Source organism: Seriola aureovittata, chromosome 19, assembly GCF_021018895.1.
Source record: "Seriola aureovittata isolate HTS-2021-v1 ecotype China chromosome 19, ASM2101889v1, whole genome shotgun sequence".
Classification (NCBI taxonomy): domain Eukaryota; kingdom Metazoa; phylum Chordata; class Actinopteri; order Carangiformes; family Carangidae; genus Seriola; species Seriola aureovittata.
In genome coordinates, this window is record NC_079382.1 from 13530938 (window position 1) to 13558777 (window position 27840).

Consider the following 27840-nt stretch of genomic DNA (forward strand, 5'->3'; position numbering starts at 1 on the left):
AGGTTTCTGTTCATCTTTGTGGGTATGAAAGAAGACAATAAACACTGACAGACCAGGGAAATCTTAAAAATGACAAGCTGATACAGTGTTAAGAACAGCCAAATATAAGACAAGGAGCTCTCAAGAGCAATATGGAGCACAAATGTTGTTTGATTTATCGCCCTCCCACTTTCCCTCCTCCTTGACACAGCTCTATGCTCAGATAGAGAGATGAAAAGACAGTAAGAGAAAGAGATTAAGCGAGATTGGAAGATATACGAGATGGATAGGGCGAGATAAGACTGCAGTACTTTATTGATCCCTGAGGGAATATTAAACTACTAGTGTAATGAGAGCGAATATGTGATGGAGTAGATAGTGTCATAGTGCCAGGAAGATGAAAGAAGAGCCAGAGTGGTGTTTTGTCTGGTGCAGTGGCTAAGCTCTCAGCAGGGCTTAGTTAGTAAATTCACGTCTACTGGTGACACGGCGCGGCTTACCACCTGACTTGAATCACAAACTGTCCATTTGTGTACGTGTCTGACAGCCAGCAAATAAAATCAGGCGGAGCAGAGAGAACGCTAATGTCTGTATGATTATAGAAAATGACGACAGAGAAAGAGAGAGAGACACACACACAGGGAGCGAGAGACTGGCTGCTTTGTTTAATGTTCACACTCCTGCATTTGTCTCTTCTCTCTAGCTTTGTCTATCTGTTCCTCTCTCTCTGCTAATGACCACTCTAAAGAGGAAGAAAGAGGAGGGAGTCAGTGGAGAGCTGTAATTAAGCTTGCATTATTCAACAGCAGAGGGCTTCGTCTGCAAACTGAGAGTAAGCGCGTGCACCCACATATCCACTGAGCATGCATGACAGTTAAAGCGAAATGCTGAGGATGAGAAGATGGGAGATGAAAAAATTAAGGGATGGGAAACAGTGTAACTGAGTGGAAACAAACCCCAAAATTTCCTATTTCCCTCAAGAGAGGTAATTGGCTCTGTACTCACTGGAGAGGAAATGCTGGGAGGAGGGGCCGAAGTCTCTGTGGGCTTCCTGAAGCAGCTTCAGTCTGTCCTCAACCGCCACCTGCACGATGACCAGACAGACAGGAGAGAAGACAGTCAGCTGTGGACATGAGAGTTGCAGTGAGAGCGACAGAACTTTATACTTTTCTTACAAAAGTATAAATTCAGAGTGTGTCATATCTGCAATTTACAGTGAATATACAGTCTATGCTGTTATTTACCATTGTATACCAGTTCACTAATATCTCATGGTTACTATTGTCATATCGTCCACCTCCAACATAGGTGTGTCATCAACCCAAGTTACGAGGTGGTCAGTTATTAAAGCAAAACCAAAAGTGGAATTAACGCCTCCACCAGTGAAACTGCAGGAAATATGGTCATACACTCCATTTCTGTTCCTGACTTACAGTGTTGAATAATGGGCAGTGTTTTTGCAGAATATTAAGATGTCAAAGTGAAGCTGACCTTTGACCTTTTGGATATAAAATATCATCAATAAATTGTGTCATAATTAGCATATGAATTCTTGAGTTACAGCCAAGAATTGTTTTGTGAGGACACAATGACCTTCGACCACCAAATTCTAATCAGTTCATCGTTGAATCCAAGTGGATATTTGTGCCAAATTTAAAGAAATTCCCTCACGGCGTTACTGAAATATTGTGTTCACCAGAATGGAACGGACAACCCGAGAAACATAATGCCACTGGCCACAGCTGTCGCCGACGTGGAGGCATAAAAATATGATGATATATGATGCTTTGATGTCTACACTGAAATGCAAGTGAAAGTCTGACATTAAGAATGCAGGGAATAAATTGTATTGTTACTTTCATCTTCCATTACTGGTGACAAGATGAGAAGCCAAATCGGGCAGAGCATTAAGTGCAGCTGTATCCAGGCACCCAGAAATATGACTTTACTCATCTTCAACTGTTGAGGTAACTGAAGCGGTACAGAGCCAAGAGAGCGAGAATTAAAAAAAAAAAAAAAAAACGATGGCAATGACACACAGCCCTTAAAGCTGAATAATGTTGGAATTGTGTGAATGTAAGCATAGCATTAAAGGAATATGATCAAAACCAGGACAAGACACAAAACTATGTCTTTTTCCTTTAATACTCCATATTTAGTTTTATTATTACAAAACTAATGTGCCCTAAAATATGCTAGTTCAACTGCAGTGAATTCAGTGAAAGGTGAAACGTCATACAGCTTTACAGAGTTATCAATCGCACACACATTTACTCCTGTGCTCCTGTGAAAGCTGCATATTGACCTCTCAGGCAGTGCACCTGTGCCCTATGTGGCTGTTGGATTGCTTTGCATCATCTGTCTGAGTAGCAGGACAGTACTGGCAGTCTGTAATACTAAGACACACACCTAAGGTATTATGGCAGCCATATCACATCTGTCCACACAGGAAACCTGAAAATAGGTACAGAAAAGAAGATAGCTCGGCCTCTTTCTGGCCACTAATGGCTGTAATGGTCACTATCCCACCGAGAGGAAGATGGGAGCTGTCAGCATATGAAAACCAAATCATCAAACTACACAGTCAGAGCTGCTTTATTAGTGAAGGTGTTCCTGGCTTTCCTGCAGACTGAGATAAGTAAAAAGAGCGGAATATATTGAGACGAAGTGTCCAGTCCACTGAAACCCTGCGTTACTCTGACTCAGTATTTGAGTTATGGTCATTCTCCGGGCAGAAAGACTATTAGTGGGTGTCTGTACACTACATGGGAAATATCACAAGGCTACAAATTAGCCCAGCTACCCGGTTTCACGCTGCGGCAGTGTCACACTTAAAAAAGGATGACTTTAGGTTTCTTTCCAAGATTTCATTTTTTTCTCAACACATAACTTCCTCTCCTCTTTTTTTTCTGCCCACAAGCCTTTTTTCTGCCCACACTCGCTGCTCATTTATCTACAGCAACATACAAGGAACCTTCAAATGAAGTCCATTAAAACCAGAGTTTCTATGTCGGTGTCCTTAAAATCGCAGTCTCTTTGTGGCTGCTTGGTGTCCTTTAACTTGATGCCACGACAGCTGGTCAGCATGGCCTGTATTCAGCTCTCCTACCTGACAACAATGAACATCAGAGGCGTCACTAGCCAGCCTCATCAAGGATCTCACCGGCTCCAAGAGTCAGTAATGAGGGAGAAAAATACTTTCACATCACATTTTTCTGCACCAGTCTATAGATCTGATCTGATTTCACACTTGATTTCTTGAGTCTGTTTCTGACCAGAGGGAAGACCACTGATATGTAAATAGCCTAAACATTAAGTTTAACCCAAGCCAAGTGTAAAAAATTGAGTAAATTGGACAATTGGCCTTTTTTGATGACAGGAATGTGTCTGAAAGAATTCCCCTCACTTGCTGATTTAAATTTGCACTTCGCTACGCTCCTGTGCTTCTGCACATTTAACAGAGAGGATTACACAACCAACCAACCAACATCCCGTCTCTTCCGTTTCCTTCTGATGACTTGTAAAAAAAATACTTTTCTACAACTTTCCCTCTAGGGCTGAGACATGCTCCAATCTGAGAAACACTCAGCGAGTCCCAGAGCAGAATCAGACCAAGACAAGTTAGGAGAGAGCCAAGAATGTGACTCGTGTGTTGTGAGAATAGTGTCCATTGATGTGTAGTGACAAAGTGTCGCATTGAGCACAGAGCTGTGTTCAAATAAAACAGGTACACAGGCAGAGGGACAACTCTCAGTCCCCAGCGTGTTTGGCTGACACAAAGTAAAATCAGCAGGCACATGGTGAGAGAATCGGAAGGCGAACAGAGGCAAAGACACACAGAAGAGATAATAACACACATTCAGACAGACAGAGAATGAGGAGAAAGGAAGAAAGAGGATATACTGAAGACAGCATTAATTTAGACAAGTGTGGACAAAATACCAAAGGAGGAAAAGAAAGCAACAGTGTGTGCGTGTACGTGTGTGTGTGTGTGTGTGTGTGTGTGTGTGTGTGTGTGTGTGTGTGTGTGTGTAAAAACAATGTCTGCTTCCACATCTGCAGATGATTCAGGGGGATTTAAACTACCTGTAGCAGTTTCCATCTCATGTTGAGCTGGTCCAGTTGTCTGGAGGCGGTGGAGGACAGCTGGATGTCCAGTGGTGTCAGCTCTGCAGAAAGCTCATTGACCAGTCTTACATCCTGACGTAATGGGGCGACCTCCTCTCTGAAGGCCTGGACAGAAAGTTTCATGTTGTTGCAGGGTGAAAGTTGATATTGTACAGTAATTCTATTACAGCTATAAAGCTAGTCTAATTTCTTTCTTTCTTTATTTTAACAGCTGCTTATCTTTTTCTTGTTTTCTGCCTTGAGCTCAGAATCTCTAAGTGGAGTTTTGTTGTACTATAATTTCCATTTACAGTCTCCACTGTGGCTGTCAATATATATATAGTTTGTTATGTATACATATTGAGATATGTAATTGGACAGGCTGTCTATACCACAGGGAGTCAACCATTAAGATCTGAAGCGGTGTAACTCAGCCAAATTAATGCAGCCTTTCCTTGTGCAACCTGTGAACCACGATTGGATTATTTTTGGTGCCATTATTTCTCCTCTGTCCTCCATTTCTCCCTTGTCACTCCTTCATTCATTGTGAAGTCATCCAGCTCATGATTATTCGAGATAAGTTGAATCGAGGGCTGCTGGACCTGGTTGTAGATCTAAAACCTGTAAGTCCGGCTCAACTTTTCTTGGATATTCATTGTTTGCTGTGTATTAGGAAATGCTGTCATTTTTCTGCTTAACTAAATGTGTTGCCTGTTTCTAGTCCAGGTGAAAAGACCTCCTAAAATTTGATGAGTAACATTTACAAAAAAACAAGACAGAATTCTCAAACTCAGTACATCATTAAATCTCACCCTCTTTTGGTCTGGAAAGAAAGGAGTGGAATGGAAATTGTGTGAGAGTCTCCCTCACACATTTATTTCATGGAAGCGCAGTTTCACTTCGACTTGATCAAAATGCAGTTAAATCAGTAATTTATGTGTTACACGCCAACAATTCACAGTGAATGGCTGTACTTGAGATTTTGTAAGTGAAAGAAAATAAGATATTTGTTAAAGACGACTGAAGTACACTGACATACAGAGGAATGGATCGTCTGACTGTCTTGATTTGATATCTTGATGATTCCAGTATATTAGGGATAGTGCACGCATCAACACCGCTGTCTTTCTGACTCACCATCGTCTTGTCGATGTGGTCCTGCAGTGAGTCGATCAGCAGATCCCCCACAGGTTGCCAGGTAGCTTTGGCCTCCTCTGCCCGAGTCAGCCGCAGGTCGAGCTGGTCCATGGAGCTCTGCAGCTCCTGGAGTCGCTCTAAGGCTCGCTCCACCTGAGTGTGCCAGCCTCCCACGTGGCCTTTCAGCCGCTCCCACCGCTCCCTCACCTCGCCTGTCTGCTTGCGGATGGCCCGGGCCAACTCTCGGGCCTTCTCCTCCGGGGTGAGGTCTGGAGGAAGAGAAAATCACATCTTCCTTAAAATCATACAGAACATGATTAAAAAGGATCTAACCTGTGTTTCATAATTTTGTCATTTATGACTTTCGTACATCATGTGCAAACATATTTTGTCAATGTTGTTATGTAACATTTAGGTTATGGTACTGAATACATCTTTCTTGGGTATTTTCATTGTTCCTGTACATTACTTTGAATTATTTGCATGTTCTATGTCTATGTCACTGGTAAAACTCAAGATGAAGACGGAGAAAAGAAGAGCAAAGGGAAAAAAGAAAAAAAGGATGTCAATTACAGTAAGGGTGGTGAGAAGGCAGCCGAGGCATGATGAAAGTGGCCAAAAGAAAGAAAATAGGGTAAGGGAGAGGATGTGGGGAATGATGATGGCATGAAAGGTGAGAGGACAGGATAATTGTGACTTATTGGAGGATGCAGACAAAAAGGAGAGAAAGGAGTTGGCAGATGAGAAAACTGCTCTCCAACCACCCATTTTAACTACAAAACAGATGAGCAGCTTTTATGAGTTTTAAAGTCTCATCACCAGGGTAATGACTGAATTACCATCTTCACTTTTTGCACCTCTGCAAGTCTTTTTTTTTTTCCCACTTTCTCCATCCCTCCCCCCTTTACACACACAAGGCAAACATCTGTGAGACGTACAGCAGTTAGCACCTCGCGTAGACACGCGGTGTTTGTCTTTTGTAATGGAGAATGCCGGGTGCAAACAAAGCAATGAAAGTCAATTTAGTGGCACTGACAAAACAAAATACTAACAGAGTATAGGAATGTATGACAATTAAAATTGTTAAGACTTTACCACAGCGTCTCTCTGAGAAATCCCGTCTCCTCTGATTACACAAGCGCAGCCTCTGATCTTAAATCAGCTTTTTATCTATTTATATAATGAGACGACGCTTTGATATCCGTATCAAAGATCACAGACAACAAGCCTATCGGTCTGCGCTCTGAAGTCTCGCCACACCTCTACACAGCCCCTTGGGTTGGTTTAATTATTTACACAGTAGGGTTTTAGTTTGAAGGGAAATGTGCTGACTTAACTAAGACTTCCCTGCTGCATCCAACAGAGACAGAGAGGAAATGCTGAATGAGGTGGCGCATATTTGATTGTTGGGCGCTTTTTATATATTGATATTAGAACCAGCTGGAATTTTAGCGATTGGCACTTAACCTTGAAACTGAGCCAAATAAGTCCTCACATTTGGTATGAAGAAAACCAGACAGGTTTGCTGTGCTTTTTGGTACAGAATGTACTGGATGAGAAAACCTTTCTGATCTAATACTACAAACTGGGCAAAAAAGAACTGTACAGGGGCATTTTTGTGACTTAGGGGTGTAAGACAGCGAACAGGTAATCCAATGTCCCTCCAGTTTAAGTCCTGCCAAGAATTGTTGATGCGTTTCATTGCCTTCATTTCCTGTTAGCAATCGACTGCATTGTATCCATTGAAGGCAATATCTCCAAATACTGAAACCAAAAGGTTTAATGACTGATATCCCTCACATGAAACAGGAAAGAGGCCAGGGGATGTCATCTTTCTTGTGTGATTCTGGAGCACTATTTTTACCCTCCACCATTTTCTTGAAGTGTCTGAATTCTGAGTGTGCAATTTATGATCAATATATAGAGCCCTAAAAAATTCTTAACGAAACTGTAGCGATGGTGATATGTAAACCACTTATTCACATTTTATAGATGCAAACATTAGACATGCGCAAGTCCACACCTGTCAGTGATGACACAAAATGACAGCAACGCTACCAGAGGAGAGAGAGCGAGAGAGAGAGAGGGAAAGAAGGAGACAGAGAAAAAGCAGAGTGGAACAGGTGGAGGTGAAGCTTTGGTTGATATAGATGTTAATCCTGAGGTAAATGCAGCCAAGCTCTCACTTAGATATCTTAACAAAACAAAGTGTTCTAAGGTATGTAGTGATTGATGTTTAAATTCAAATTCCAGTTTGATGAACACAAACCACAATTCCCCGTCCACTTTGAGTTACAGTAATCACATAATGTCTTAATTAATAATTGCCTATTTGTTTCTAATAATCAGGTTTTAGTTATAAATGAGCCTAGACTTAATGCAAGTTTATTTCCACCATTACAGCCTTACTTGTGGCTCTTCCTGTCTGCGCCGTGTTTCCCCTGCAAAATTCACAGCCGCAAACAGCAGGACCTCAGTAAATCCAGTGGAATACATAATCATCTCTGTTAACCTATCACTTCCCAATTGCAAGATCCTACCCATAAATACATATGCAATGAGGACTGAGACACACAATGCATAAAATGACATGCAAACTGTGACTCCTGTGAATGTTTGATTGACACACAGCATGTGTTGAGTGCAGAATGCGTCAACATTTGCACCTGACAAACAGGTGAAAACCTTGGTAAATCTGGTTACCAAGGTGATTTCAGACAATGGTGAAGCACAATGGATAAACTGCTTCAATACTACATACAGTAGCAACAAGCCTTTGACTTGATACTGGAGGACTTACTGTACTACTGCAAGATCAGGCCACCTGAGGCTTAATATGAGCTCTTATTTAATGGAAATTCCCATTATAAGGGAGCAGAAAAAGTGGTTAATATGGACCATAAATGGTACTGCAATAATAGTTTTAGTGACATTTCTTATTTCAAAATTGGTTTCCAGACCTCAGCAATTAAGGTAGATACATTAATTTAGATCACAGTGTGATGAAAGACAAGCTGCTCTCTAATGCAATATGATTATGATCCTCTACTTCTTTTCCAAACACTGGTATTTATATGTAGATGTTATTAAAGAGAGGGAAAACGTACCAGTCTTTGGCTGCAGGTTCTTGCGTGGCTCTCCGGGACCTTCGATTGGCTGGTCAGCCAGAAACATCCTAGCCTGGTCCAAAGTACTGATCACCAAGTGCTCACGTTCTTTCAGTTCTGACCGTAGCGTCTGCAGGAAGAAACACAGAGCAGTGGGTTAATACATGCAATCACAAATCATTCATTAGAAGTAAATTTGATGATCCTAATGGATCCATGTGTAAGAAGAAATTTTCTTGGACAGAGAATTTGTAAAAGGGGTAATTAATGTATTTCCTCTGCAGGTATGTGCGTGTTTGACTCTTGTCTCCTGATCTTATATTCTCCAATGAACTCCAAATGAACCTGGAGTATTTTAAAAAGGGTGTTGCAACCCCCCCACCCCACCCCCCCCACCCCACACACACACACACACACCGTAATATCTACTAATCAACCAGTTCTGCTAAAATCTGCTCTGACTTTCATAATATTATGAAAGGCTCTTATGATTTACTCACACTCATGCATGCGCGCACGCACGCGCACGCACACACACACACACACACACACACACACACACACACACACACACACACACACACACACACACACACAACCAAAGAACGATTGCAGATGTTTATGTTCAGCTTATGGAGGAGATAAACAACACTCTCAACCACTAATTAGGTGATTGCTGCATAACAAAACACTTTCCCTGCCCGGTCTTCCCTTATTAAGAGGGAAAGCAAGAGGTGAGAGAGAGCGAGAGAGCAGCAGAGGGTCAGTGGGAGTAAGAGCTCTGAGAACAGAGCAGCGCTTGAAGGCGAGAGTGCCGGGTCAAACCGGGCATTTCCTTGGGGTCGGTGTGAAATTAGCTGAGTGATCCGCAGAATGAAGTGAGTTGCTGAGTGCTATGACCCTGCAGGAATTATCATTACAGAGGCAGCTAGCAATACCACATATCCTGCTCATCCTCTTAGAAAGCAGCTCATATTGCGATAGACAAATCACCACACACAAACATACACACACACAAACATATGCTCGTCCACATCCAAACAGTGTCTTATTAAAAGTTCACAGGGCAATTTGACACATACTTTTCTTACTCTCATGTCAATTATTCAGCCTTGCCACAGCTCACAGCAGGCGATAAATCTAGATAGAAGGAGTGAGCATGCATGTAACAGTATAATTATTCTTGTTTTAATATAAGTGTGACCCCCGGGGGACTTCATTGTCTATCGGAGTGTGTGATTACTTTGTGAGGAGGCAACGCAGTTGAAGGCACCATGAGGCACGTTGATTAGATGGGACGACTCACTTTGATAAAGTCTCACACTTATCAGACTTATCAAACAGACGAATGCAGCGAAAATGAGATGCCAAAAATTCACGCACACAACATTGACTGACTGAGCAGCAGACGACAACATGCTGGGTTCAGTGGGATCGCACATACATACAGTGCCATCTGAGAGAGAGAAGGGGAGAAGCAGCTGAGGACGAGGATGGGAAGTAGGAGTCAGCTCACAATCCTTGAGATGTTCACTGATTATTTTGTTCTAGTTACTAAATGAAAAAGCTCATTGCTCGGAGTAAGTTACTGTAAAAGTTGAGTTTAGACCACTGCAATGACAATTTCCCACACCCTCCTACGGACAAATGTGCCCTCACCCAGAAATGGAGCTTCTTGCTGAACACAAATTAAATCACCCCTGCTAATAAATGGTTTGCTCCGTTCCAATGATTTCTTCCCCGCTCCCATGGAGGAAACATAATAGGCAGGTAGCTCAGAGAGGGGACCTTGAGAGATAGAAACTAAATGCGAGGTGATTGAGGAAGAGAAAAAGAGGTGTGTATGGGCAGCAGAGATAAGAAAAGGAAGATGGGGAACTAAGCTGTGAGGACAACGACCAGTCAGAACCAACTTCTAGGTTTTGCATATGTCTTTTGTTTTGCTCTCAAAGATATGTTGTGTGTCATAAATTACACTTTAGAGGCGATTGAATTGAGTGTGAAGAAGTTGCTTATTCACAAATATCTTTTGAACATTGCTAGTGTTTAACAAGTAAAATATTCTGAATTCATTTTTTTTTTAGGTCACAATAAAATTCTTTCCTGCAAATCACAGACAGAGGGCTCAATGTGAGCACAAAAAACATCCTGGTGGAAACATCCCTGGTTGGATAAATCAGAGACGCCTGATTAAAAAACAAATCTAAAGGGAACTTATATTTAAAACATCAAACCAGCAAGCTGTGTACTCTACAATATGCTCTTCTTAATTCCCATTGTAACAGAGCAATGTTTTAACTGTATGAAAATGATTGATGACAATGGAGCAAACTCTACTAATGAAGACCAAGAGATGTGGTTCAAAGCTCCAGAAAAAGCTTGTAAGTGGACATTTGTCAAAAAATTTATTTTAGATGACCTGTGTAATGTATGTATGTATACACTGTATGCAACTATCATTTTCATTCTCAATTAAGTTTTCGGATTAATTGTTTCATCTACAGGCTATACAATGCCAAAAAGCTTGTTTATTTAAATTTAAAAGCCCATGACAACAGGACAAACTCCACCTGCTGATGAAGACTGAGTGATATGAGTGAAAGCTCAGTAGCAGCTACTAAGTGGACCTTGTGGTCAGATTTTTTAGTCAACTGCAGATTCCAAGGTCAAGAATGAACTCCGAAGCTTAATTCTGATACCGTAATAATAAAATTACCCAGCCCTAATTTAACTGTATTACTTGTCAATTACAATAAATGTTGAAATTTATCACAGTAGTGTTCCCCCAGACGTCGCCCTTCAGTGTTAACTGGATTCAAAGAGACAAGCAAAGCCATGGAAGGTTGTTACAATGGCAACACAAGTAGTGCCAAGTAATTCCCTGTGTTAGCAAACAGCCACTCTGCCTGTCATCCAGCCACTGGGTATCCTTGCAGTTCAGACAGACGACAACACCAAAGATCTTTCCCTAAAACTCAAACAAGTGCTTTTAGTGAAACTTCATCGAGCTCACATTATCAGAGTGCCACACAGGGACACACTGTTCAGAGTGAGCATGAGAGGTAAATATCAAAAACTTGTATAGCTTTCAGGTTAAGAATAAAGCTTGTTTTAAGCAAGCAAATCCCAGCTGGCCTATGAGTGATAAAACATGGCTGTCTGTGTCGAATATAAAAAGCAGCAGGTCTTAACTTTGCTCTTCATTTTAATAGTTTTCAGCATTGGCACATCAGAACATGGTCTGGTTGTATGCTTGCTTGATTTGTGAAGGGAAAGAAAGGACTCTTGTCAGTACCAAAATACTTATGGCATCTATTTTGTATAATGACTGTGACCTTGGCTGTGTGTGTGTGCATTTTGGTATTTGAATGATTGTGTGTGTGAGAGAGGGGGTTTGTGTTTGTGTGTGGCCGTAGCGGCACAGCAAACGCTTATCACTGTGTGCCCTGTGCTGTGGCGCCGATAAGATAACATCACAACACATCTACTTTCAGAGCTCTGCCAAACATCCCTCTTCCCGCTCTCAAACCCCTGCTATCTCAGCTTCTTTGCAATATTACCACACCCCTCATCTTCTTCCTGGAACTAAATAAGCCTCCTCTGAAAGGACCACTAAATCACACCAGCTCTCTACATCAGAAAAGCACCTGACAGGGACTCAAGGATCCTTCAAAATAGGAGGTCAAATCCAAATAAATTACAAATTGTCAAGAAACTGATGACTTCTATTTTTTTCTATGGCAAAAATAAATAATAGAAACAAGTATTTTTAGGTATTTATTTTACGCATTGAACTACTGTGTTCTGAACCAAATGAACCAAATGGGACTTTTTTTAACCTCATACAGTTACACACTACATGAAGGAGCCTCAGAGTGACTCAGCCTAAGAATTTAATTGCTCCCTCGCCCTTAGCCTCCACTGTTATCTTAGAACAGCTAAAAGCTAGTGATAGATGCTGCTTGTTTGAAATCATACTCTCTGACATGCTCTACTAATCTACTGCTTCCAGTCTTGGCCATTTTTAAATAAGTAAAATACCCACAGGGCTGCAAAATGCCAACAGATGTGTCAAGATGTCAGCCTGTGAATGCTTTGCAGCTAATAAAACAGGAAGTTAAATAATAATTTATACATATGTTTCTTCAGTGACACAACAGAGTAACTTTATTATTTTCCTTAAAATATGTATAGGATATGTTTATTTTACAATGCTGTGCCGCTGCTGCTGCAGCGATTTACATTGATTTTACAGAACACTAAGAGGCATTTTCTGATGCTTCTGGCAAAACATGAATATTTTCAATAGTCCCTCACTCCCAATGCAACTGGAATTTTAAGCATGAAATCACAGGAGCTTTTTTCCTCTTTATTACTGTTCATTACAACTGACCACACTGATTTGTGATTTTATTGTTTTATATGTTGTCAACATATATGAAGTTGCGTTTTTAGAACCAGTTAGTTGAAACAGTTGCTGGATGCAACTGAAAACGAAGCTGATGAGAGCAGTGAGAATGAAAACAATGACATGGAAGACCTTGTAGAGCTCTGTGAAACTGAGGGAAACTGCAGCCAGGTGGGTTCATCACCACCAGCGACCAATTTCATATCACCTGTAGTCTTTTGAGCCATTGTTGAAATGAAAATATCAATTACAGCACCAATAACTGACACCAATAGTGGTGTATTGTTTTGCAAGGCATGCACAACTAAAACAAGACTCTGATTAGGGACAGGGCTTCAGACTGTCAGGACACAAGTCTAACACAATCACAAAACTGCTCCCGACATGTGTAGAGGAAGCAGACAAAAAAATTTAAAGTTACTCAAAGCGAAGCAATTGTGGGTTGAAAAAAAAAAAAAAAAGTCCTTCCTTTCCTAAGAGATAAGGTTAAGTCCAGCGCAGCACTTTAATCCATTTCATTCTCCTTTACGACCTGTCCATTCAGGTACAAATGGTGCTAATCAGTCATTCAGGCACAATGATTAAGATGGGTTTTGTGGCAGATTATTAGACCCTCCTCTCTTTAGAGAGGGTGAATGTACACTACTTCGGCATGTTTAGACTACTGAGAAAGTAAACTAAATTCAAATACAATCACGGTTTGCCTGTTTGTCTTCATATTTATTCAATGTGAAACATCTGAAGAAGCTTTTGAAAAGACAAGATTGGACAGACCTAATAACGTAGACAAAAAGCCAACAGTTGCTGAATGATAAGAGTCATTGAAAATGCCCACAAGCATTCGCTCCCATGTTCCCACTCCTTGATCTAAAAGCTGTTAATTTAATAGAGCGGATTGATGAGTTTAATCAGATGGACTGTGACAAAGGCCCTTTAATGGATAATTGAAAGTGTGATTAATAAATGCTATAATGGACATTTTAGCAAAGAAAAACACAGGCAGAGATCAATGGACAGAGGGTGGAGCAAGAAGTCGCTCCAGTAAGGCAAGACCAATACCCCTCGCTCACTCTCACACTTTAATCTCTTTCAGTGTTTTAAAAGGTAGACAGCGTCTCTCAGACAGAAGCTAATGCAACAATTGTGTTGGAAACACAAAACAAACAGGACTTCCTTTCCTCTTCATATAAAACTCTGTCCTTCCTCTTTTCTCCTGAGCTGTATGTACTTCTGTTTTCTGCTTCCTGTCCATCACTTTCTTGCCTGACTGTTCGGACTACTGCTCTCTCATATTTTTTTTCCCTCTGATTCTTTAATAACAGCAATATCCGTTTCTCTCTGTTGGGCTAAGTGGCTTAGCCTTCCTCTTTTATCTTTCCGAGTCTACCAGAAAAAAAGGGGCAGAAAAAAAAGACAGGTTTTTCCACTTAGTCCTTCTAAGCCCTCCCTACCTCATAGATACCAATTTCCATATAGCTGTACACATTTCCTTCATTTCTGTGACAGAGCAGCTGGCATGTGTGTGTGTATCACTGAGTGACTGAAGTGTGTGTGTGTGTGTGTGTGTGTATGTTTGCGTGAGCACAGGGGACTCAATGTGTGTGTCTGTTGGTGTAAGCAAGCAATAGAGCATGACATGTTCAAAGCCCCAGCTCTTTGTGCTGCTCAGCCCCCTCATAACTCTCAGGGTCGCAGAGACCTCCAGGCCAATCTATTAAGAATACAGAAGAGGAAGCAAAGGGAAAAATATAACATAGTCCAAATGAAAAGTGAGCCTTCCTCACTTTCAACTCCCTTGTTCCATTATTTCTTATTTCGGCATTCTCAAAGCCGAAGACCTGGAGATGAACAAGGGAATAGAGAGAAGGCAGAGTGAGATGGAAAGAGAAAGGAGGAGTGTAAAGAAAGGAGATGCAGAGCGGAATGACAGCAAACGAGACACAAGAGCCGAAAGAGGGTAATGAGAAAAGGAAGGTGAATGTGGAGATGCAGGAAGGTTGTATTCTCTTGTGGTTATTGTGCGGTCTCAGCCCCATTCCTTATCTAATGGAGCTTGTCTGATCTGCTGGGTTGAAGCCTGTCTCTGCTCTCTGTCAGGTGGTGGGTACAAGACACAGAGGGAGCCTCAATATCATCTCAGACCTCAGAGGACAAATTTTGATTAACATGGACAGCTACTAACTGTCTCATCCCTCAAAGTACAAGTGAAACTAAAACTTAGCTATTGAGTTTTCATGCCAGTTCTTAACTGGCAAACAATACAGCAGATTATCTCTTTCTTTTTGAGTCCATCTCTCAAGCTTGATTGTAGTTTTTTGCTCCCTGGTGTACAATATATTCACATGGTCTGGCACTGTCGTGGCTGCGATATTCTTTTCTTAATATGTTTTTAGCCAAGATTGTGGGAAAACTATTATTCTTTTCACAGTCTGCTCTGCTTTTGTATGATGATTCTTTGTTAAATCGTTAAAAGACTACACTTAGCAGGCCTTAAAGCAGCCAAGAAATTGATCATCTGCCATTGGAAAGAGCCAGACTCTGACTTCACAGCTGATCAGTTATCGCTGACTTTCTCGATATTTTGTCTTTTCTAAGTGGCTGCAAGAATGCACATGCGAATGTGTCAGAATGGGGTTTAAAATTCCTATGTCTTGGGGCGTCATGTGGCGTAGTGGTCTAAGCAGGCGCCCCATGTGTAGAGGCTACAGTCCTTGCTGCAGCTGGCCCCGGTTCGAGTCCCGCATCGGACGGCCTTTACTGCATGTCATTCCCCCTCTCTCTGCCTCCCCATTTCCTGTCTCTCTCCACTATCCTGTCCAATAAAGGCACAAAAGCCCAAAAAAAAAAATATACTTAAAATTCCTATGTCTTATAGACTTTTTTGAAATGTATTAAAACATTTTTTTTTCCATTCTTCCATTCTAACAGTTTTTTGCCTTTTTTATTTTTTCTTTATTCATTTTTCTCCTTCCATGTAATAGTATTGACGTGTCTTTGATACACCTCCTTATAATTGAGGACATATCTCCCTTCATTGTTTTTGGAAACTGATTTGGTCTCTGTGTACGTGGTTGCTTGATTAGTCTGGACTGGTATTGCCTCGACCTCGAAAATATAAAGTAATATATAATTACATTACATATTGTAATGCTTAGAAATGTTTGTCACACTGTAATAAAATTGTACACATCCTTAAAGTAGTTGCACAGGGGCACACTTTAGCTTTTGTCATATGAAGGTCTAGCAAGTGTCACACAAACACACTCTTACAAGTGTGTTTGTGATTCTGCGCCCACGCATGGCTGCACGTGTGTTTACTCTCAAAGCTTTTTAGGCGACAAAATAATAGTGTTGTGAACGAGGTGCGGAGAAACACATTACGATGTCAAGAGCAACATCATCAGTGACGGCCGGCGGACTGAGAGTAGCCACAGGGTGGGTCATCTATCTGAAAGCAATTACAAAGCAACACACTATCGCAATAACCAGTGGTTAGAATAAATAATATAGAGGGGAACACGGAAGACAAATAGCGCTGATGACAAAGGTGTGAATGAGACGGCACAAGGATGGTATTGATCTTTTTGAGAACAGTAATACAGTGTGGTATATGGGTGATAAATAACAATAACTCTAAGAATGAAACAGGTGGAACAGTATTTTGATATTAACTCTCCGCTGATACAAGTTTTATGTATGGCTGCTGCTGAGTTACTGTAACAACACTACTGATCATTAACCACGGAGACATAAAACACTGTGGCATGATTAGGCTTGACTGCTGCAATGTGTAGCTCAGATGAATGCAGTGTAACCACACTGCTGATGAGCCAGACATTTGATAATGTCATGGTGATTATTGCAACTGCTTTACAGTCACAGTGTCGTCTTGTGGTTTCAGCACTGACTGTTCATCACATTTGTAGAAATTGAATCCAGTGAATGAATCCATTGCATATGAACACTTCAAAATAAGGTACATCAGCTGCCTGCTTATCCATTATGGTCAGGAACATTACAGAGAATAGGTAGGGTGAGCAAGATTTTTTCTGTTAGTGTCAGACACTGTAAGCCAGCGCTGTCGTACTTGGTCTAGTCTGGCAGCAGTTTGATGCTTAATTATGTAGACAGAAGTGTTGAGTGTGTTTTGTCTATATACTGTATACAGAGGCTTTTTTTTCCACATAAGACATTTTGACACGTCAGGGTAAGACAGTACAGGTATAAATAATAAAGTGAACGATGGCTCAGTTACACGGTCCTGGTTTTGTGAATGCCAGCACAGTGTCATGGTTTACTGGGATCCTTGAAGAGAATGGAGCCATTGTTAAAGTTATTAGCCACACTAGTGCTTCCCCACCTCCTGAGTCAAAAGGATGACTATGGTTGTGTATCTTACGATGTGGCAGTGGTCATTTTATCAACATGATGCATGTTATGAATATTCTCAGTCATCCAGTTGCCTTTGACTAAAACTCAAACACAAACACCCACTGGAGTGTTTATGTTTAAGTTTATTTTGGGCTCTGCAAAGGCTGAAGATGGGAGGCACCAGAATTTTGTGAGATCGAACTCCATGAATCAATAGGAATGATACTTTTTTTTTTTTCACTCTTATAGTAGTAAAAAATGAATATAAGGGTCAAGGAGATGTCAGTCAAGCACAGTCCATAAGTGAAAACACCTTGTTAGGGCATTCAAGTAGGGCCTTGAATACTTATGCAGTACATAACATGGTGCTGAATGTATCAAGCTGCTATAACGTATACAGAAGAAAGCCATACTGCCTTTTTTTTTTAAGACTGTCAAATTCCAAAAATTCCTCTTTTTGGAGACTTGATGAAAACAATGAGGGACAAAAGATGATAAATGTTGCATCGGGTGGCAGGAACATTGCCTGTGGCGATAGTACTTACCGAGCAGTGGTTCTGCTGCTGTAGCAAGGTGGGTACATCTCCTCCAATGGGCATTTGCTTGGCAAGGTCTTCATCCTTCATGCAGATCCACCTCCACAGCTCCTCCAGGAGACCCAGCAGACGGGACCAGCGCTCAGCACTCGCCTCCAGATGGGCTCTGCCAACGAACACCATCCACTTAAACTATTATTATACTGTATACATTTTCAGCTCTCACCGCTGAAGCATATACAGTCTTGTACTGACAACTCTAAGACAGAGACACATCTGTACTATAGCATTGCTTCTTACGTTCCATAATATGTTCAGGCAGGTTCACATTAATATGATGGTAGATTTAGCACCTTTTAAAGGCTGACACTTGTATTCATACAGAAGTAAAGCCAGATATATTCTTTTATTTCTAGTAAACGTATTATATAAAAGGCTTAAAGCTTAGGAAAATCATCTAACTACAAAACCTCTATAAAAAACGCATCGCTGACCACTCAAGGGAGGCTGCTGCCCTTCTGGAGAAGGTGTTATTTGTTTAAGGCAACACAGCTGGCTGCTAATTGTGTGGGTGGTATTACACATGGAATATGTGTTGATAAGCACTTTTGTGGGCATAATGTATCCGAACACTGTGTACAGAGACCACATATTGCCACTCGCCAAGTTAGCCTTAATTACACATGTACCGCAATTAAGGCAAAATGGGCTGCACACATTCAACACACACGGTGCCTCACCTCCCACACACATGCACACACACACACACACAGATCTCTCACTGTCTATTTTTCTCTCGCCTGTCTTCCTGTGGAACAAGTCCAGCCTATTATGTCTGCACTGCCTGACCTTGAATCACTCCCATTTATTCTTTTCCACTGAAAACGAGCTAGTTTCAGCACAGAATCTTTCCCCACACTTTTTTTTATTTCATTTTTTTTTTTTTATTTCCCTCGGTTCCTCCTCAGCCTCTCTAACCTTTCCACCTGCCCCTGTAGCTTTGTTGTGCTCCTGTGCTGCTTCTCTCCACCCTCTTCCCTCCTCTTTGCCTTTGAACAAACGAACATCTCCATCTGGTCCTGTCAACTTCACTTCCACCTTCACTTTCTTCATCCTCTACATCGCCACCCATCACCAATCATATTTATTTATGTCGAGGATGTGGCTGACGCTGCACTGGCTGTGTCCTCAGAAGTTTATGTGCCACTGTGGTGGCTCTCAGGTCCTTTTTCATCCCTGTCTTCCATGGGGGACAGAGTGGAAAACAGGAGCTACTGTGTCTGTACAGCTGATAGGAAACACAGCAATATTCCACAATGTGCTGTGCTGTATGTCAAAACATGTGAGTCATGTTCCATCATGAATTGGACTGTTTTCTTTTCATGAGCCGAGAGTGTTGATCCAGTAGTGTACAGTAACAGTAAGGGAGATATATTATGAGTTAAATGCATGAGTGCAGTGTATTGGTGTCCCAGATGGAAGCTTTCTTTTTTGTTGTTTTCTTATTTGACAAGTGAGAATAACACTCTCTCTTGGAAACTAACTTCTACAATGTGTGATTCACTGGTTGATTAAAATAGTAAACTGAAGCAGAGACCTACTTGAACCACTTCCATGATCAAGACCTTCTGCTTAGATGTTTTTTTCTTTGCAGAGATGAGAGCAGCAAAAATAGCAGAAAGTTGAAATCTGAGCTGCACAACCCAAAACACTTGAGAAAGCGAAAACATGTCTATTTCTGAGTTTTGGATCGGGTTTTACTGACCGGATGTTGGCTGATTTGGCCTTCAGGTCGCTCCACCGTTGGTTCATATCATCCAGTCTGTGTTGGAGGAACACAGCCTCCTCTGAACTGCCCAGAGCCTTGACCATCTTCGACTTGTTTCCGTCCACACTCTTGTAGATGTCATTGTGGGCGTCGATCTCAGCCTGGATGTCCTGCAAACACACAGAAAAAGAAGAATTGTCACAGCTGACCATTTCGACAGGGAAAGTTTCTGTGAAAACGTACTGTACAGTCAAGGAAAGCAAAAGTAAGTTCATATCACACGCACCAAGAATTGGATGTCACAGTCCTCTACGCTGTCACAGCTGATTATTCATGAACCGAAAATAACATTGGATTTTGTCACAAAGACTAGTCTTGAGGGAGTTCACGCTATACTGCTCACAACATTTCCAGAGGGCAGAGAAGTTTATATTTTCTTGAAATGTTCTTGAAGTACTTTTTGACTCTTTTGACAAAAAAGATTTTAACTCCCACCCTTTCACTGGAAGGGCCAACCAGGAGCAAGTCTCAAAGAAATATCTGCCTTCGTACTAATGCCGCATTAAGTCATAACAGGGATACACCAAAGCAAGCTTTCCTAATTTTATGCTCAGATACAGTATGCAATGCTAATGTAATGAGGTGCCATTCCAAAATATTGTGTTTGTGTGTGTGTGTGTGTGTGTGTGTGTGTGTGTGTCTGTGTGTGTGTGTGTGTGTGTCTACAAGAGGCCATCACATTAAGTACTGTGACGAAGCACGATTTTTCCATGTATGCGTGTGTGTGAGTGTCCTCTATTACACAACCACATCTCAAAGGGTATGTGTGAGTGTTTGTGTGTGAGGGTTGAACCACAAGGGGGGCTGACGCAAGCAGAGGATCCTGTCAAATGTTTTATTTTTAGATGTGTAAAACTGCTCCATTTTTTCTTCTCCCCCTCTCTCTCTCTCACTCTCTCTCTCTCTCTACTGGGACTCCCCTCCGTTCAACCCATTTCAACTGCAGATAAAAAAGAGACTCCAATACCATATGGATGAGTGTAACACTGCCTGCAGCACAGAGACAGATTTGCAAATGGGACAAAATTAGAGTTGGTAAGGAAACCGTAATGGTACCTATAGCCTTCAACGGTACAGTAATAAAACTTTGGACATTGTGTGCGAAATGATCCATCTTCAGTGCCTGAAGTTGTTACTTGTGTATCCTTCTCATTGCAGTATTATAGATGATGCTATTAACCGAGTTTCATTTTACAATCGCTGTAAAACTGCTTATCAAAGAAAATTCTTTTAATGTTGCCGCACTGTTTTATTGTAGTCTCTGCATTATTAAAATAAATGACCAATTATAAAAAGAAGTTATTAACAGTTAGCAGAAGATTGTTCCCAGTCTGCACAAATCCGTAAATTAAGCAAAAACAAAATTACACACTGTAAAAAAAAAAAAAAAAAAAAAAAATGCATGTGTACCGTGACCAGCAACGGAAACTTGCTGTAATGGTACAAATGTGGTACTACAATAATTGTTCAACACCAGCTAAAATCACACAAGAAAAATATCTACACATGTAATTACTTTAATTAATTAAGATACTGAAGATGTGGGAAAACACATGGGAGACACACATGGAGTGGATGTTTGATGCACATGTCTACACGTACCATGTGTACATTTAGTGGAACATGTTACAACAGTTCGGTTACTCTGGAAACTGTGTTCTTGGGAAAAAAAGTGGGCAACATATTGTCCAGCTACAGTAGAACCAGGCTACACACAAAACACCTTTCAATTACCACAGGCTTGCAACAACAACTGTGTTGCAATTTATTGAATGCCAATAGATATTTCACAAAGGCTGAAGCAAATCCTTCACTATGATCTGCAAGGATAATCACCTGCTGGATTTTTGACACAGCTGAAACGCCTGTGAAAGGTCACAGAAGAGAGAGAGGAAGACACAGACAGAAAGACAGACAACGAAAAAGAAAGACAGAAGGACAGACAAAGAGTGAAAGACAGAAAGTAATTCTGCCACTGAGCCAGCTGGCTATGTTTCAAGTCATTACCGAAGTGCTTCCCTTTTGTTTTTCTTTAGCACTTTTACTTCTGCCACTTGGAAGTCACACTGACTGCACACACCAGCACATACACGCACAGAAGGCACAGACTGTGCAGGCACATAAAGGCGCATATATTCATTTACAAAAGCTCCCTTTAAATCTCATTTCCAGTGAAAGGCTACTTTGAGCCAGCGGTTTATGTATGTCAACTTGTATCCTGGTGCTTAAGTGCGGTAACTGATCACTTTCTCTCTCACTCGCTATCTCTCACTAAAAGAGACGTATACACACAATATTTGTGTGCCACAGGTCATCATGTGAGCAATGACATTCATTCAATTTGGGGTTTAGAGTGTGGGTCCTGGCAAAGAATCTTAAATTTGGCTCTTCACAATGAAGACATACCCATAATCATGGAAGCAATTGACTCATACTTGTGAGTACACCAGATATAAAAACATACAAAATAAAACACAGACAGCTACTGACTCAACTAAATCACTACTTCTCTGACGCGCTACCACACACACACACATACACACAGATGTGTATGTGTGTGTGAGTGGGTAGAAAGGCAGCAGAAAGGTTAATGGGTTCTGGATCTCATACACACTGTAATGAGTGATGGAGTTTTGTTGGCTCTGGGCTCTTTGGAGCACAGATAAGATGGCACAGAGTCTCCCTCCAAACTCAAGTCACGGCTACTACTTGAGCTTCAAGAAAAATGAGAACATTAAACACATGGTCACACTGTGGTTAGAGTAAAATACACACAAACATGCTGATTTGATGATGATAATTTTACCCAAAACAGGTATTTTATAATATATAATGACCCTTTCTGGGCTAAGCTTTGTTTGTCTTTAGCCCTTATAAAAACACAATTACAGTAAAGGTCTGCTTTGACAAATTAGGTCCAATTCAAGACTCTGGGTTCTTCATTCTGTACTAATTCTCTCTCTGCACGGTAGCTCTCCCTAATAAGTAGCAAAGCAGGACAGAACCGATTATTCCATTTTAATGAGTTCAAGAGTGACTGCTCAGACCTCATAAAGCTGACTACATTAGGCCACAACATAGGGAGAGATGGGGTTGAACATTAGCTGTGTTTGTATTCATGGGCTGTAGCATTTGAAATTGCATTCAAAAGGTACTGAATCACCAAGGCCAAGCTGTCCTAAAAAATCCTAAAATCTGTAGACATATACCTGTTCAAACTTTCTGAGGAACTCCTGCAGGCTGAAGTTCAAGCCAATCATATTGGAGTGTGTTCTCTGACTCCTCCCACTCGCTCCAGTGCCTACATCTTCTCTACTGTCATACAAGCGAAGGGTTGGTAAGTCCTCCAGTGGTTATGGTCAAAACTTTCAAGGTCAGGGCACAGGTTAATAGCAAATCCAAAGTTTGAACAATTTTGAATCCAACTACAGAGAAACCCAGCTCTTGAAAAAAATTCCAACACAAAACGGTCAAATCCAGGTCGTAATCCCAAAACAGGCGATTTACACACTTCACACAACCTTTGGCAGCACTTGTGCATGCATGCCAGTGTGTGTGTTCGCCCAATCCCACCACATGTTCGTAGCATCCTCTTCAGACAGGCAGCCAGTCTGAGTGGTGGGGGGGGGGGGGGGGGGGCTGACAACTACCCTGCAGTCATGCTTCAGCGCTGGGACTGGGATTAACGGGACGATTGGTGCCACTGGAGATTTGACAAAGTAGCAGTTGGAGGCTGACAGCAGAGTTCCTCTGGCCAGGAATGGGGCATTGAAACTGGGAGGGAAATCCAACAAATCTTGGGTGGAGGTCTGCAAAGTGGAGATAACAGTTTGTGTCTTGAGGGACAGACAGTCTGATGCAAACTGCCCAGTGGCCGAGGACAGGTCTGGCTCTCTCCTTCAACTTTGCTGTGCTTCCCTTCCTCCACTTCCCCTCTGGGTATGAAGGAAGCTGTTTACACGATGTCCAGCAGCCCAACCCAGGGCAGGGCTGGGGCGTTTGTTCTCAATTGCAAAGATAAAAAGCACTTTATCCCTGCCAGTCACACAAACCTACACACTTCAACAGGAGAGACGGCGGCACAAAGAGGCATATGGTTTGCCTTCTCCTTCCCCTGAGTAAAGGTAATGCAGGCTCAGAGAGACAGTCACCTCAGTGTCTGCCTTCCTCCCCGACCCTCAGGTCTCCAGCCCCGGTCTGGTCTCGCTCTATCACACCCTTCTAATCACTGCCATGACTGGGCCACTTAGTCAAAGAATGCCTTCTTCTTTCTCCGGAGCCACGTGTTGGCAGGGAGCTGCCTGAAGGCTTGATGTCTCGATCCCGGGCAGCGAGTCTGCCTCGCCGGCCTCTTTGAGTTGGAGCTCTGCTGATTATCTCTTTTCCTCTTGAGAAGAAGGATAGGTTGATTTGTTTGCCATCCCGTCCTTTCTCCCCTCCTCGGACGAGGAAACTTATTAAAAAGTTATGTTTCTTCTTTAGCTTTTTCTTCCCTTGGGGGGGTCACACAAACACCCAGGCTGGTGTCCCCATCCTCTCTCTTCTCCCTCTGTTGCACTCTTTCTCTCTGGCCACTAGCCCCACTCTTCCACACAGCTGTTTATTATTTTAATCAGTATCCTCCCTTTCCCCTCCTCTCTCTACCTCTCTCTCTCTCCCTCTCTCTCTCTCTCCCCTAAACTAACTAAACACACAACACACCCACTTCCTGAGGCCTGTACAGGCAGGGAGGATGGTAGAAAGTGGAGAGTTTCAGAGAAAAGTAAAATTTTGATGTAATTTAAATAAGGATCATTATTCAGTATGTGCAAAACTAAGAATGGGAAGATGAAAGTGATGAAAGTAAGAAAGTTCAGAGTTTCATTGGGGGAACTTTCATGTCCATGTAGCCAAGGACTGAGGAAAACATGTGGCTGTTTTGTTAAAAGAATGGGGAAAAAAAGAAAGTTATGGTGTTTGGGATGATGGGGTGGCTGTGTGTCAGGACAGGGCTGATATAATCCCCAGCAAAGAGACTTTTTCCTGCATTTTATTCAATAAAAAACACCTTTCCTGAACAACTCTTATGCAAGTTTCAACTCCTAGAACTACAGAAATACTAAAACCTGTTACATTTCATATCCCACAATTTGAATACCATCTGCCTACAGAGGACTAAATCAAGTAAGAGCTGAAGTTCATACTATAAAAACAAAGGCTAAATGCTTTGAAGTCTATAAATGGTGGGTTATAACATTGGAGCGGCTTGGATAACAGCTGTAGTTTATAGGGCAATGTTAAAAAGGTGCAAACATTAAAATGCATTCCATATATTAAACCTGTACATAGAATCTGTGACTGTTGACTTGTGTATGAGTGTGTGTTGGCATTTTGAACAGCAGGGCTGACATGTGGTGTGCATCAAAGACATGCAGACAGATGGCTGTCAAGTGAGAAAAAAATACAATGCAATGTTACATATTCATAAGACAAAGACTTTGAAGTGTGCTTAGCTAATTAAAAATATTTACATACCCAAGGCCCTTAAACAGCATTTCTGATGTATGGTGACAAATATATACTGTTTGAGGGCTTTCCAGTGAAGGATGTAAAATTAACTGGTTAGCATTGGCTAATTTGACGAGCATAACTAATTCAACAATGAGTGGAAACTGAGATTAAAGGGAAAAAGGCGAGATGAAACAACCTTTTCGTGAGACAATTTTGGGTTACCAAGGGTTTTGAAGCTTCAGACTTCTAAAACCGAGACTGTCATTCACAATAACAGACACTTATTAAGAATGCAAACACGCACATATATAGAGATTAAGGCAGGAGACGTGGGGGTTAATGTCGGGCTACATTACTAAACTAAGCGGATTAGGACCATTACAGGGGTAAGAATGTAACGCTTCCAGTCCCTCAGGCAAAACGAGTAAAGGAGGGAAGAGGGAAAAATAAAGTTGACTGAATAAGAAGAGAGCGACAGAGACGACAAGATCCGAGGTGTAACACTTACACTAAGTGAAGTACCAGGCTAAAAACATCCAAAAATAAATAATAAAATAATGAATAGTCATCAGAGCAGAAAAACGTGTCGGAAACTGGAAGAATGTGAGGGAGACTAAAGAGACAGAAAGATAAAGTGATAATAATTCAGTCCTCTCCATCATGGCTCTGATTTCTCTACTTTTCCAGCTAAAGAGGCTACATGTTACAGTATTGTTGTGACTTACTCCGCCATCATGGCCTTGGATTTGGACAAAGAAGTTTTGTTTACTTATCATTACAGCTGCACAATTAAATATTCTTAGATCAACGGTGGATCAAATGACTACAGTCTGTGTGACATTGAGAGCAATGCTCATGGCCTGATGAACACACAGACAATCATCACCAACTCTGCAGCTCCCCTCAGCTCTAAGGTTGTTTTGGTTTTTACAGCCCACAGTTTTACTTTTTGGTTCACTCTCAGCACCCTCATTTCCAGAAGCAGCATGCGGCTGTATTTAGTGAAAAAGCTCTAAAATAAAAAACCCCTAATGTACTCTAGCTGCCCAACACCAAAAACCAGAGAGACCGTGTGGATGATGAACATAGTGGAGCAATTAGCAGCTAAAGACCGAGATATTTCCCTCAGGATTTGGTGTGGAACAAAAACAGAGCCAAAACGAGAGTGAACATTAGACTGCAACACAAGAGTCAAAATGAATGCTAATTTTGCTCTGTGTGTAGAAAGACATTTGCAATTACAACTATGTAAGGTGATAGTATGCCAATACTGCACTTAATAGTTTGATTTTCTACTTCAAAATAGATTTATTGTTGCACAACTGTAGACATTTTTGACAAATAATGTGTGTGAAATGTCTTTGTGTGACAGATAATTATGAGAAAGAGAGGCCAGGAAAGTTGAGGCGACTAGATTGTGCAGTTTAAGATCATTTCAGTGTAGCAGGATTAAAAAGAATTAAGTCAAAGAATCCATTCACAAACCTGCAAAGTCAAAATCTGTTCAATTATATTAGACATTTTTTCTACTATTTTACTCATTGTGCTCATTTCCATTTGTCAACAAGCATTGTATTCTTCTACTAACAAAAGCCTAAAGAGAAGAGACACTTGAGATTGAAAAAATTGAAAAAAACAAAAACAAAATAAGAGAAGAGCAAGTATATTAAAATCTGAAATACATTTGATCAAAAAACTCTCAAACAAATGCAGCTAATCCTGTCCCACTGTGAACCAGTTTGGCCTTAAAATCCCAAATAGAGAGAAGACTGCCAAAAGAGACAACATGAAAGATTCAAAGAGCAGCAGCGGAAACCAAAAGAAAAACAGTTTGCTGTCTCAGGTGATGTCAAGAGGGAGCAGAGGCCATGCTGTTTAAATAAAGTTGGGAAACCATATCACAGGATGACAAACAGAGCAATTGAACACCAGAGTGAACAAAGACAGATATGGCCAGATAAACACACATACACAAATACCCCACCCCCACAACCCAATTCTAATAGCAGTCCTCTCTACCATGGCATAGCTCAGTAGCTATTCCCCTGTCGGATCATCAAAGATTCATCTGATCCCATCTAATCCAGGTTCCCTGCCACTACAATGTAGAGCATTGGGCAAAAAAATCAATGTAGCCATAGGATTCCACTGTAATTCTCAGCTTCTCAAATAGGCTGCATCCAATGAGATCACCTCCTGTGCCCCAGGTTATCACTAAATCGCCTCTTCCTGTCGGAGGGCAGCACCTTTCTGGGGAGATCAGGGCCCTGATGTGTGTGTGTGTGTATGTGTATATAATTGGCTGACAGAGAAGTTCTTCTTTGCTGCTCATTTGGCAGGATAACAAACAGAGGAACAAGTCGTAGTGGGGGTACAGACATGAAAGAACTCTTCCTGTATATTAAAAATCTGGTGCTCTGCATTCATGTATACTCTGCATCAATGCATACTTGAATTGGAGATTTACTGTAACACAATAATGTAAGCATATTTTTAGTTAAGAGGATGAATGTTTCATATTCTGTGTCTCCAATGAAAAGAGCATCTGATATAAGGAAGTATCTGATTTACCTGGACCACGTACACACACATTATAGTATGTGTACCAGCTGACAGGACAAAAGTATTCATGAAACAAAAGGAATTCGTTCTCTTCATGCAGCAGTCTCTTGAGCTCACACTGCCAGAATGACATAGTTATATCTGACAAAGCCTGTCCACATGACTCTAGTGAAGGTTTCGCTAATCTAGTTTCTGTCCAAATCAGAGCAATTGTATGTCCACTTGAATCCAGATCAAATCCAAGATAACATAAAAACAAAACAACAGCTTGCTAAGTGTAATGGAAATCAACATAACATGAAGACAAAAGTCAAA

The 27840-nt window shown here is 41.3% G+C and overlaps 1 protein-coding gene across 7 annotated transcripts in view; it reads right to left on the minus strand.

The window, feature by feature from the left end:
• The window catches only part of utrn (utrophin), a 170979-nt gene that overhangs the window by 50185 nt on the left and 92954 nt on the right, over positions 1-27840 (minus strand). For 6 of the 7 annotated variants that reach the window (XM_056405711.1, XM_056405712.1, XM_056405714.1 and 3 more), the window contains 6 exons: positions 19411-19583; positions 17655-17811; positions 8331-8460; positions 5224-5492; positions 4066-4212; positions 985-1063 (listed from right to left, as the gene is read on the minus strand). In XM_056405711.1, the coding sequence (XP_056261686.1) occupies positions 985-1063; positions 4066-4212; positions 5224-5492; positions 8331-8460; positions 17655-17811; positions 19411-19583 (955 nt within the window). Of the gene's footprint in view, positions 1-984; positions 1064-4065; positions 4213-5223; positions 5493-8330; positions 8461-17654; positions 17812-19410; positions 19584-22682; positions 23053-27840 lie in introns of those variants that run through there. The other variant, XM_056405717.1, reaches the window with a different exon arrangement.